This window comes from Acanthisitta chloris, unplaced genomic scaffold (genome assembly GCF_000695815.1).
Source record: "Acanthisitta chloris isolate BGI_N310 unplaced genomic scaffold, ASM69581v1 scaffold15726, whole genome shotgun sequence".
Taxonomy (NCBI): Eukaryota; Metazoa; Chordata; class Aves; order Passeriformes; family Acanthisittidae; genus Acanthisitta; species Acanthisitta chloris.
The window spans coordinates 3,655-15,402 of NW_008678870.1; the positions used below are offsets into that span (position 1 = coordinate 3,655).

The window sequence follows — 11,748 nt, forward strand, 5'->3', positions numbered from 1 at the left end:
CGTGCACTCAGGTGCCCTCCCATCCTGGGGGAAGGAATGTCCTGTTTCCAGCAGTCTCACATGTATTCAAAGCCCTGGGGAAGGAAGGGGTGCAAGAAGGGAGGTTCTTTCTGAGGAGGCTGAGCCACTGTGCCTGTTCCAGTGTCCCTGCTCTGAGAAGATGAGAGCTCTCTTCACACAGGCCTGGACAAGAGAGCACGGGCTGTGCTGGACTGAGCTGCTTACAGTGAAAATAGTGAGATTAAGCAACGGAAGCCTGGACAAGAGAGCATGGGCTGTGCTGGACTGAGCTGCTTATAGTGAAAATAGTGAGATTAAGCAACGGATGCAGCTCTTCAGAGCAGGCTGGTCCCTTCCTGCAGTGGCTGTGGTACCTCCTCGTGCCCTCAGCCCCTGCCCTGCTCCACGCGCACACGCAACGCGCACGGTCGCTCTCACTACCTTTTATGGCTTCTTTCACAGCGGAATCCACGGGAATGATATTCTTCTCCACCAGCTCCAAAGGCCCTGGCCTGAGAGCAATCTTTTCATTGAGATCATCTGCCAGTCGGGCTCTTTTCAGCTTCATTTGGGTAGACTGAATGGATCCCTCTGCAGCTGAGTCTGAAAGGCCAAACGGAAGGTGTCAGTGCAGGACTTGGGGCACCTGTTAGCACAGTGCTTGGGAATGTGCTTCCCTTCAGCACTGCCTCTGGGGGCTGTGGGCAAAGCCTGGGCATGGCTCAGCTCACAGCAGGAGCTGCTCTGCTGGACTGGATGGGGCTGGTGGGGTTTGGGACACGGGTCCTACTCTGAGCCTTAGGCTCAGCTTCTCCATTCCCAAGCAAGAGCCTCTGTCTAGCACTCTAGGGCTGCAAACCCAGTGTACAGCTGGAGCATCCTCTGCAGGGCCCAGGAGGGATCTGTGGCTGGAACAAGTCCAGAGAAAGGCAACAAAACTGGTGAAGGGTCTAGAGGGTAAGTCTTATGAGAAGCAGCTGAGGGAGCTGGAGATGTTTAGCCTGGAGAAGAGGAAGCTCTCCTGGTTTACAGCCCCTGGCCACACCTCCAGCCCAGATTGCTTCTGGTATTTAACCTAAGGGAAAGACACTTCCCACCTGTTAAACAAGCTACAGATCATTTTAGGGATGGAGACCCAAGGGAAGAGCAAGGCAGTGACACTGATCCAGCACGGGACTCTGGCTCAGCCCTCCTGCCTGCCAGAGGGAAAGAAATACAGATTGCATCCATGCTGAGAGCAGAGGCCAATATTTCCAGCTGCCAGGGAGTGATCTGCTTCTTCCAGACAACTGACAGGACGTGAGGAGAGAGGGAGGCTGCACATCCTCTCTGTCTCTAAGGATCTTGTTATCTCTGGAGATAACAAGGGACACTGCAGTGTTCTGCTGTCTGTGATGGGATGCAGCCATGCCAGCTCTCTGCCAGGGAGCACCAGGATGGGAGAGGGGAGAGCTGCTGTGGCTCATGGACTGACCGCAGGGCTTGTCATACAGCTCTGCTTGGGTCAGTGACTGCATCACCATGAATTGTCTCAGAGAATACCCAGAATTATGGCAACACAAAGATGTTCAGCTTTGGGAGGGAATTGTGACCACTTGCTACAGGGATTTCAGTGCCCTGGACAGCAAATGCTCTGGGTTTGCTTCTCATGATCAGACGTTGGCACCTGACAGAGCCTTCTCTCAGAGCTGTTCTGTACCTCACTGTTTTCTAGAGTATCTTACACTGGTCCCTGACAGAGATGGGAGAAAGACTAGATGGCCTTGGCTCTGCATCTGTCAGGGAATAAATGTGTGTTCTGCTTCCTGAAGACCAGGTCTGGATGGGACTCCATACAACATGTCCCATCTGAGTCTCAGGAGCAGTTGGGACAAAGTTCATTGCAATGAGAGTCCTGAAGGAGCACAAGTGGGGCAGGAGAGACACGAGTCCCAGGGCAGGAGACACAAGGAGCACGTGGGAGAAGTTTGGGCACTCTTACCTTGTAGAATGTGCATATTGACCAGGTCTGATCGCTCAGGCCTGCTCCTAATCTTGTGCTTGAGATAATCTTCGGTCTGCAGAACACAAATGCAGAGAGTTACCTGGCTGGAGCAGCAATAAGGTACTAAGAGCACCTGCCTCTGTGCCATCCCATGGGTCTTTTTGACTTATTACAAGCTGGGTTGAGAGACCTCCTAAATGGCACTTTTTGCCACTCAGACGGTGGTGTGTTCCTGGGCAAAAGTCCTTCAGAAAGGGAACAATGTGCCTGGAGCTGCTGACTGATCACTGTACCCACTCCTGTGTCCTTTACAATCTCCTTCTGACTCATGGAGTATTATGAGAGCTCATAGGAAGGATGAGACCTATTCCTTGGGAGTGGTGAACCTGCCCCTGGCTTGGCACACCATGTCACCTTTGAGAGCTGCACCAAGGCAGCTCTGGAGTGTCCTGCTAGCATTGGCTTCTGTGGGAAGCCTGACACTCCAGGGTGAGCCATCAGGCTGAGCAAGTCTTGAAGATACTCAGCCTCACCACCCAGATCAGCCACGAGGATTAACTACCTGCAATCCTGCAGCTCCTGTGCTCTGTGGTTCCTCTCCCCAGCTATGACATGGGGTTGGAACAGCCATTTTGCAGATAAGTTTGTGATGAACAAGGTCCAGGAGCCTTGTGCCAACTCCCTCATGGTTTTAGGAAGAGAAAGGCACACAGAGGTACAGCAACACCATCCAGTAGGGCCAGGGAAGTCAGCAGTGGGGACAGCTGACCTCAAAAACACAAATACAAGCTCATCCCCTGGTGAGGAAAAGCTAAATCACAACTTTGACAGATTATTAGCTCTTTGCTAGGCTGAGCTGCAAGAAGAAATAGTAAAAAAAATGTACATAGTTCAAAAAGGATAAAAACTTAAGGATGAATATAAAAAAATATTATAAGCAGCTGGAGCAAAATTGGAAATCCCACAGTACAAAATGTACAGGATCATGAGGAAAAGATCTTATAAGGATTTGTGCAGCCAGAACCAGGCAATGGAAAGTGCTGCCTGTGTTCCACCAACAGGAGAAATGATTGTGCATGATGCTGAGATGGCCACGGGATTTATTGTTTTTTTAAACCATTCTCACTGAAAAGATAAATGGCTATTTATCATTCAGAGCCTAAGGCAAGAACCTTCAGCAGCAAAAGAGAAGAATCTCCAGTTGCCAGGTTGGAGAACAGGTTAGAGAGTACTCAAATGTTCCCAAACAGTTTGAGATACACAAGAGTAATAGCAACTACCTGTGGTTCTCCAGGAAACTGAGGAAAAGGGAGCAGAATTTCTTGCTTTGAAAGAGATGGAGAGAAGAAACCAGGAAATTACAAAGCAGACAGTGAGATATTGGACCAAGTAATCAAACAACCTATATAAATGGGTTTTGAAGACAGCAAGGAGGTGAGCAACAGCCAGGGTGAACTGATTAGGAACAAACCACATCACACCAACCTAAACTCCTGCTATGGAGAGATGAGTTTTCTGTTCAGGGAACAAACAGTGAGTATCATGTAACTTGACTGGAAGCACATTTTGACATTATCTCACTTGACTGTCTCACATCCCGGCCAGAGGAGTTTGGCCTGGATAAGACTAACATAAGAAAGGAGAATGGTCAGGATGGGCCCAGGTGGGGCTGTTCTGCTCTGGGGCAGAGGCATAACAGTTGTCCCTCGCTAGGTCCCTCCCTGGCACCTCCGCTGGGCTGAGTGTTAGCCCTGCTGAGCCAGCCTGCTCTGTCCTCCAAGCCAGCCATCTACTACAGCACATCACTCCAAAGCCTGCTGAGCTGGCCTGCTGCCAGACCCTAACACAGCCACTGCCATGGGTAAGCAAACAATAGACATTTTATTTACTGAAGTCTTTACAATGCCTCACCCTTCCCCCCATAATTTTTCCCCCATCTGATTTCCACCAACACAATCCTTTGCTTGCGCCATGTGTAGGTTTGCCTGGTCCCTGTGCCAGGTCAGAGCAGGTTGGTGTCTGTACCTGAGTGCAGTTAAATTCAGTTAATGCATTTCCAGCTAATCCTCAGCTCCAGTTGTCCTACAGCTTTGGCTTTGCTTATGTTGACCCCAACATTCACACTGCCTTGGCTGAGCTCTGCTGTGACTTCAGTCCCTTGGGACATTTGCTGTTCGTGTCACTGGGGTGCACAGGGTGGAGAAAGCCTTCAGATGTGGTTTATTTTATCCTCAGCTGAAGCAGAAGAGCTTCCAGAACTCATGAACAGTTAGTGTTATCTGCTTTCTGTTTGCACAAGAGCAGTTTGGGGCAGTATCAGCTAAACAACCAATGCCTCTGAGTAATTATCTGCAAACAGCTGCTGCTCTTCCCTGTCCCAGCTCTAAGCAAGGGAGTGATGTTTGTCGTGGGCTGTGCTCAGTGTCTTTGTTAACACACTCTGAAAACTCCTGTGGTTTGGGATAGACTAGACCATCCTTCCCTTTCCCCCAGGCAACTAGCCAGTGAAAGCTTTTGAAGAGAAAGACAGAGACACAGATGTATACTTAGACTGTAAAATATATGACACTTCAAGGATACTTTGGATTGCTTGAAATTTTGTAAGCATACTCATTTTTCAGGGTCATTGTGTTCCTTGTGCTCACCATTTATACTAGGGGCAAATGATTTGGTGTGTGTAAGCTCAGAGGAGCAATTCTCTGTGTTTCACAATCTCTCTTCCTTGCAGGGCACCTTTCCCATGTGGCTGCAGGCACGTTTTGCAGGTCAATGAAACAAACTCTTGTGTTCAAGCAAAACCTGCATGCCTGATTGCTCCCTGTGCTGTGGCCATCTCTTCAGCTTGGGCAAGGCTTGGAAAACCTGTGTGACTTCCCAAAACGTGATCAATGCATCACAGAGTTTCCATGTGTTCTGGAAATGGCTCTTTATCTTATCTCTGCCTTCAGCAGTGTTTAGAGAAGCATGATAATGGGCTGGGTGGGAGCCTGGGCCACTTCCCCCTTGGACGTTGGGTCCTAATGGCCAAGCTGCACTGAGGAGCTAAAAGCCAAGCTCCTGCCTGGTGACAAGTGTGATCTCCGTGGGGACTCACTCCAGGTGGCATCTGCATTGTCCCTGCACTAGTTAGGTTCCTGCAGGCCTGTTTGCTGCTGGCCCTGCTCTGACCTTACTGGCATGGGAGTGGAGAGCAGTCAGCACAGGAGGAGTGGGTGCAGACCCGGCCCAGGGGGGAAAGCAGCAGTTCTGCTGGTTGGACACTTACTGTTGGACTGCCAAGATCACACTGAACTACACCTGCCCACAGCCTCTTGTAAACCCCTGGGGCTGCTGTAAAACCCCATAGCTCCAGGCACAGATGCCCTCTCTGCCCTTTTAAACCTTCTCTGCTCAGAGAAAGGTGCTCCAGAGCATTGGTGAGCCCTGGCTTGGCCCCACCATGGCTGGAAGCAGAGGAGACACTGCCCCTCATCCTTGGCCACCACAGGGAGGATGCCAGAGGAGGTGGAAGGTGCTCTCAAACCCCGTGACACATGCAAAGCAAGCCCACGTGTTCCCTTGTCAGGGTGGCTGCAGGAGTTACCTTGGCTCGCTCCAGACTTTTTCTCTGTTCATGGAATGCTGATGGGCTTTTCAGTGCTGCAACAGGAAAGAGAGAGGAGCAGTCAGCACAGGAGCGGAAGCAAGCAGCTACCAGGATATTCAGCAACAGCATTTTAATGAGTGCTATAAAAATAGCAACACAAACTAGCTGATCTCTTTATTGCACTGGCTAAAAATAACTCAGGAAAGCTCTGGGAAATCCCATGCTCTCAGCCAGTCCATGGCAAGAGAGCAGGGGGGATGGAGAGCATGGGGAGAGCAGAGACACGTGGGCAGGGAGGGGGTGCAGGCTTTGAAATGTGGTGCTCTGTGGGACGTGTCAGAGAGCAGAGGTGGCTTTTCCCTGGAGTGTTCCCTGCAGGTCATGGAAGGCACCACAGCTCCAGGAGACATCTGGGAAGAGCAAACACCCGAGAGGGACCTCAGCTGCAAGTAAAACCTGCAGGTGGCTAAGGCTTGAGGCCAGCAGGAGATCTGCCTTGCCTCTTGGGGTCCTGTGGGCACTGAACTGTGGTCCTTTGTCCCTCTTCCATCACTGACTGTCCCTCCACTTCTCACTGGATGTTTGTCCTGTCCCCTGCCCAGAAGCAACTGTGTGACAAGGGATCTCCCTGGGCAGCCAGCAGCCCATGCCCTCAGCATCTCCTGACACCAACCCAGAGGGGCTCCCAAAAACAGGCCAATGATCCCTGACTCTTGGACCAGTGAACACCAGTCCCATGGAGCAATCTGTACTGGAGTCATGGAGAACCTTGAACCTTTCCTTGCTTACTCTGGTGCAGTAGAAATGAGAGCAGAATTTGCATGGTGAAGGGGTTAATAGTCCTCACATCCTACAGAAATTCTTTTCTGGCTGTGTAAGCAGGCAAATCTAACTGTTCCCAGTGGGACAGGGAAGAGGATGGTGTCCTGACCCACACAAACAGTCTGCTGCAACTCTTTGTTCGGCAGCAGAAATTCCCTTTCCATCTTCTGAATGGGATCCAATAAGGACAGAAGCTATTTTCACACAGGACATTGTCCCCCATCAGCCTAGAGGAGGATGAAGATAAGACTGGGGACAGATGGGAAAAGTTTGGGAACCCTCTGAATTGGCTTTTTGTTAGGCAACCCCTGGAACCTCCAGTGAATCAGAGGACAACACAGAAGGCACATTCCTACTCCTGACACTTGGAAAGCAGAAGGACAGACAAGCTGGTGTTGCTGAGCCATGCTCTGGTGAGCAGCCATGAGGCCTGGTGACAGCTCAGAAGCAAAATCAAACAGTGCACACAAGAATATGAAGTTAGCAAGAGAGATGGCTTTTCCAGCCCTGCTCACTGTGAAGCACTAATATTGGCAGCGTCTACAGGCACTGACCAAGCACTGTGCTATTCCAGAGGAAAATGTTGCAGAGTTTAGTAGTTTACCAAGATTTTTGGAGGAATTATGTGGATGTTGCAGCTTGTATTAGTCTGCAAAACAAACAAAGACATGGCTAGCACTGGTTGTTCAGATAACTTGTCAGGGGATGACAGCTCAGCACGGAATGGCTGAGGGTCTGCAGGCACCAGGGCAGAGGTGCTCTGCTTGGTGTTGATCATCTTGGGACTGTTGCTCTGAGGTTTTAGTGAGAGGAAGAGGTGGTGGCTGTGGACAGCAAGAGGGTCTTTATTTCAAGTGCAGCTGTATCTGCTTCACTCTTCATCACAGCTGGGGGAACCTTGTCTCAAGGAATCCCTGACCCTTCAAGATGCCTCCCCCTCCTTTCAGGTAGCTGAGCAGGATCTGGCTGAGGCCCAGGGCAGGTGTCTGGGCAGGTCTAGAGAGAATTTATCCATGCCCAGCCCTATAACTGCCTCGTTGCAGGTGACCCTGCATGCTCTTGGTTTAAAATGCTTTTGCTGAGTCTGTCCTGGTTTCACTAGGACAATAAAACTGCATGTGCTGGTACATGAACTGGAAACTTCCTACTCAGTGAGGCTGAGGAATGGGGCAGGCTCTGCTCCCACCTGTACTCCTGTGCATCAGGAGCAAAGGCTGTGTCCCAACCAACCTGGATCTCCCCTTGTTTTCAGAGGATCCTCCATACCCAGCCACAGGGCTGAAGGAATCCAGAGGCTGCTGTTGCATAGCAGTTTGCCCCTGTCTTTATCTGCAGAGCCTTTTGCAGCAGTGCTGCTTTTTTTGCCAGCCCTGACAGTGTCTGACCATGAGTGCAGGTTTGAACCTGAAGCCCTGTGCACTGCCACTCTGCTGAGCATCCTCCTTCAGGCAGTGTCCTGCCCTCTCCAGTGATGCAGCCACCTGAGCCTTCACATTTCTTAGAGGAACAGCCAAGGGAGATTGAACAAAGCTCAGATGTGCAATGGCATTCATCTTTTCCAGTCAAACCAAACACAGACTGAGCTTTGGGGAGGACATTCATCTCACTGCCCTATGCTCAGGTAACACTGATACTTCTCCTTGCACTATTCTCTTAGGTACCAAAACCCAGTTAGCTTACTGGGACTCACCCCAGTGTTTCACACTCACTGTGCTATGGCTGAACAGCTCAGGAGGCTCTGTGGGTAGTCAGCTTCACATGGGTTACTACAAGCCTCAAGTCCTTTATCCAATGCTGTTCTGTCACTCTGACCTTCCTTCTCTCTTTCTGGTCTCTGTCTAAAATGGATCAGAAGCTTTTGGACCACAAAGCTGCTGTGTCCTGGGATTCTCTCAGCGGGAAGTGTGTGCAGTTGGTTGAAAGCAATCCCTGTGCAAAAGCTGCTGTGCAATGTGGGACCAAGTGTGTTCCAAGCCTGGGACCAAACCTGGCTCTCACCATGGACACCTGCCATGCCCATCTTTTGTCTTTCCAGAGAAGATTCTCAGCCACTGTGGGTTATAGCCACACAGGTTCATTTCTTGCCCTACTGTGGACTGAGATCCTGTCCTGGTGCACCTCTTGGTGCCCAACCCTCACCTGCTGGGCCCCAGAGCCAACAGACTATGGGCAGATATGGTTAACAAAGGCTTGTTTTTCATAAGGAATGGCTGCAAATGCCCAAGCCATGGGTAAGTTGGCTGGGGCTCCCATGTATGAAATGCTAACATCTGACACTTCCTCCTGAGGTCAAACTCAGCAGTTCAGTTCTGCATGTTTGTTTTCATAATGGCAAAAGTGCCTTTTCTTCTGTTACTTCCAGTGAGTGAACTGTGCTCAAGTTTCCCAAAATGGTCTTCTTGGACAGAAACCAGACTGCAAAATGTCAGCCTAGGAGTTGGAAGTGCAAAGAAGCTGGAAGTAACCAGACAATACCCTTCAGCTGCCATCAGATAAATCTGGCCTAACACATGGTCTGCAGTGTGTAAGGCTGGAGCTGTTAGGTGCCACGTGTGACAGTCCCACATGTGACAGTCCCACACACACAGCCTTGCAGTCAGTTCCAGGTGTGCAAACCTCTCAGTGGGCACTGCTCTGTGTGCAATGGGGTGTCCTGCACCTTCTCCAGTGTCCTCAATTTTACAGAACGGATTTTGCAGATGTTCTGCAGATGTTAGACATATTTTTGGCCACTGACTGTAGTGTCAATTCTTGCATTACTCTGACAAATGTCACAGTACTTTGTTTAAATCTCCAGCTCCTGGAGTCTTGTGATTGAAGTGCTTGCCCTTTGGTGGCAGGCAGCAGAAAATATGAACACTCACAAGAATAAACAGAAGAAAAATGGAAATAAAATGCATCAATCAGATGTAAAACCATTGATTATCTTGACAGTCACGAATTTTGTCATCCTTCTCAGGTTTTCTTAATGCTTGATGCTGACAATACTGTCCTGAGAAGGTGTTTCTTGCTGGCCACCTGAGCACTACCCTTCAGGAGGGCAGAGGGATGGGCAGGGTGCAGCAAGCAGTGCTAAAGCTCTTAGTGAGGTGTTGCTCTGCTGTTTAGCCAAGAGCTGCACCAACGTCAACCAGAAGAGACAGAAGTGGCACAGCCTTTGAAAACTGGTGATCTTAGCAGTGAACCCAAGGGGTCTTTGATGAGACAGAAATGGTAATCCTCTACCTGGGTCCCAGGTAACCACAGATATGCACATGGAGCCTGAGCTAGGTCAGGATGGAGTATTCCAGCGAGCAGGGCTGAGCTCCCAACATCCTTCTCCAGTGGTGCTACAAGTTTCATGATGCACCTGCAGGTGCAGAAGGGGATTGATTTCAGTCACTGACTTTCTGATACTGAGTGACTGCATGATCAAGCTGTCCTGGAGTTTGTCCCTCAGGCCCAAATGCCAGGTGAGCAGGGAGGAGTGGGGTCAGCCTACAGCAAGCAGCCTGGAAGGGGTTTCACTGGCCTCACTGACAGCTCTGCCCCGTGGGGTCCTGGCTGGGTGCAGGATATGCCTCACTCATCCTTTCTGCACTGGGTCCGAGGCAGCTACCCACTGCTGCCTTCCTCCACAGCCTCCTGGAATAAGCCCTCTCTACCTCTTCCTCATCCTGCCTAAGATGTTCCTGCCTTCTACAGGAGGACACGAGATCCTCTGCCCTTGCCTATGTGAAGAACTTTGTGAGTCTTCTGCTTGAGCTGGATATGCTTGTTCTGCTACAGTGACCTCTGCAACAGGGAGCTCTGCAGCTGAATTTTTGGGTGGTGTAAGGTAAGTATCTCTCCTGACTTCAGTTTGAACAGGGGCATCATAGTCTGTGTGGCACATGCTGGGCACCACTGCACAGCGCCAGGGACCCTGAAATTTCTGCAGGACAGGAAGCCAAGTCCCCCTGGCAGCACACTGTTCTGAGCTGTGTGGGTCTGAGCAGGTGCCACACAGTGCCCCAGCAGTGCCCAGGATGAACACAGCCCCTTGAGCCAGAAAAAGGCAGCAAAAAATACTCACGTGGCATGATGCCTTGGTCTGCCAACTGCTCACGGGTCCTCCTCTGCTGCAGCCGTAGCTGTAAAACTGTGAGAGAGAGAGTGTCAGGGAAAGGGGCAGGATTTGACTCAGGTGCTAATATATATCTCAGGGACAAATAAAGGGCCTGTGTGTGGCACAGAGGTCTGGCACTGATCCCTGCTGCAGAGCGCTCCAAGCCAAGGGGGCTGCCAGGGAGGAGCTGTACCCACCCAGTCCTCACTTCTGCACAGGTGAACAGGGCAGGGCTACTCTGGTGCAGGCAGTGCTGAGTGCCAGGGACACACTGATCCCTGCCTGGCAGGGATTAACCCTCTATTAGAGGCCTCTGGTGACTGTACCTGCAGCCCAAGTCATTGCTGAGCTCTGAGCTCTGAAGCTGAGAGGTTCTCCCTTGCCCCAGCACTGTGGGTTGAGTAGAGCTCTCCAAACCCATCACCCTTCAGAGGGCCTGGCAGCACATTTCCAGTCCTGCCAGGCAGAGGCAGATATGCTTCCTGTACTGAGGGGGTGCAGATAATGTGGAGAGGAGCAAATAGTGCCACTGCTGTGTGAACCCACTGCTCCAATGACCTGTAATCTCCCACTGAAGTTCATTTTGGGAGCAGGGCACTGGCAGATGGGAATGATCAGGGTCACTGAGTGGCTCAGAGGCCTCAGCTACAGAGCATCAGTTTGGAATTGGGCACCTAACAAAGAAGCACCTCTCAATGTTCACGGTGTGGAATGCCAGCCCAGCACACACCTGCAGCCTGCCCTGTGTGGGGCACACACCTCTGCGTGGCCCAGGGCTGCACAGTCAGTTCATCTCCTCACTCAGGGAGCCATGCCTGTACTTTGGGTTACTATCTGCTTTGTCTTCAAGCAGACAGACACCTGTACCACCAAGGAAAAGATAAACTCACTTCCACATTTTCTTGCTGAAAACTCAGTGCAGCTTGCCATGAGACATGCACCTCTCCATCACTTCACAACTCCCACATGTGCCAAATTCTTTGCACCATTTCACTTTGACTTCTGACACAGCCAGACTGATGTACCTCATCCTCACTGCCAAGGGAGACGCTCACTGTCAGATGACTCTGTGTTCAGGGCCCACATTCTCTGATGCTTCTGCCTATCTCATAGCCCTTCCTAGCAAACAAAGACTTTCCCAGGCTCGAGGTGCAGTCAGCTGTCAGCCAGGCTGGCGAGGAGAGAAAGGAGATGGTACAAATTCCCTTGGAGCTTAGCTTGGGAGGAGATGATCATTTCCAGTGAAGCTGTGTCTGACCCCAGCTGCAT

At 50.8% G+C, this 11,748-nt stretch overlaps 1 protein-coding gene across 1 annotated transcript; it reads right to left on the bottom strand.

The window, feature by feature from the left end:
- Positions 1 to 441: 441 nt before the first annotated feature.
- LOC103804474 (MKL/myocardin-like protein 2) lies at positions 442 to 10,512 on the bottom strand (the record flags this gene model as incomplete). The annotated part of the gene is made up of 4 exons (XM_009077088.1): positions 442 to 603; positions 1,982 to 2,057; positions 5,568 to 5,623; positions 10,447 to 10,512. Coding segments are annotated over 4 exons (360 nt in total), but the record flags the coding sequence as incomplete, so codon positions are not given.
- Positions 10,513 to 11,748: the final 1,236 nt, after the last annotated feature.